This window comes from Penaeus monodon, chromosome 25 (assembly GCF_015228065.2).
Source record: "Penaeus monodon isolate SGIC_2016 chromosome 25, NSTDA_Pmon_1, whole genome shotgun sequence".
Classification (NCBI taxonomy): Eukaryota; Metazoa; Arthropoda; class Malacostraca; order Decapoda; family Penaeidae; genus Penaeus; species Penaeus monodon.
In genome coordinates this window covers 13,891,675-13,892,225 of record NC_051410.1, presented here as the reverse complement: position 1 = coordinate 13,892,225, position 551 = coordinate 13,891,675, and the positions used below count along the sequence as shown (strand labels likewise).

General features: G+C 31.8%; 1 protein-coding gene across 1 annotated transcript in view; it reads left to right on the top strand.

The window, feature by feature from the left end:
- The window catches only part of LOC119589058 (transmembrane protein 107-like), a 10,336-nt gene that overhangs the window by 3,199 nt on the left and 6,586 nt on the right, over positions 1-551 (top strand). The window contains exon 2 of the mRNA XM_037937635.1: positions 150-292. Within this exon, the coding sequence (XP_037793563.1) occupies positions 209-292 (84 nt within the window). The 5' untranslated portion in view covers positions 150-208. The remainder of the gene's footprint in view (positions 1-149; positions 293-551) is intronic.

Sequence of the window (551 nt, the reverse complement as noted above, 5' to 3'; positions counted from 1 at the left end):
GGTGAGGCCTGACAGGAAAACTTAGTTATCACAGCATATCAAGCCAATGATTTTTTAAGCCCTGTAAACATTAAGCCTTTACTATTTTTGTAACATCAGTGGTATGTCATTGCATATTGATAGTCATTTTTTTTTTCCTTCTTTTTTAGGCAGCCTGACAGAGGAGCAAAATTTCTACTTTTTGTCCTGACCCAATGCAAGGAGAAAGATGAGAGTCACAGGCCTGATTCCTGCACGTTTCTTAACTCTAACATCACATCTAGTCATTCTTATAACAGTATTGTTAGCAAGGGTAAGATAAAAATGTAATTTGTTTTGTATGTATAATATGTTAACTGCTATTAATAGTAGAGTCCTTGGATAGTAGATAAAATGGATTAAAATTCTTTAAGGTCAAGTAAATTTTTGGCTTAAATATAATTGTGCTTGACAAAATGAAACTTATAAATGTTTCATATATAGTGTGAAAAAGAGGTGAACTTACAAAAATTATAGGTCTCATCAATATGTCTGTTTAACTATTGTTACAAGTGTTAAAGGCAATGACTTTG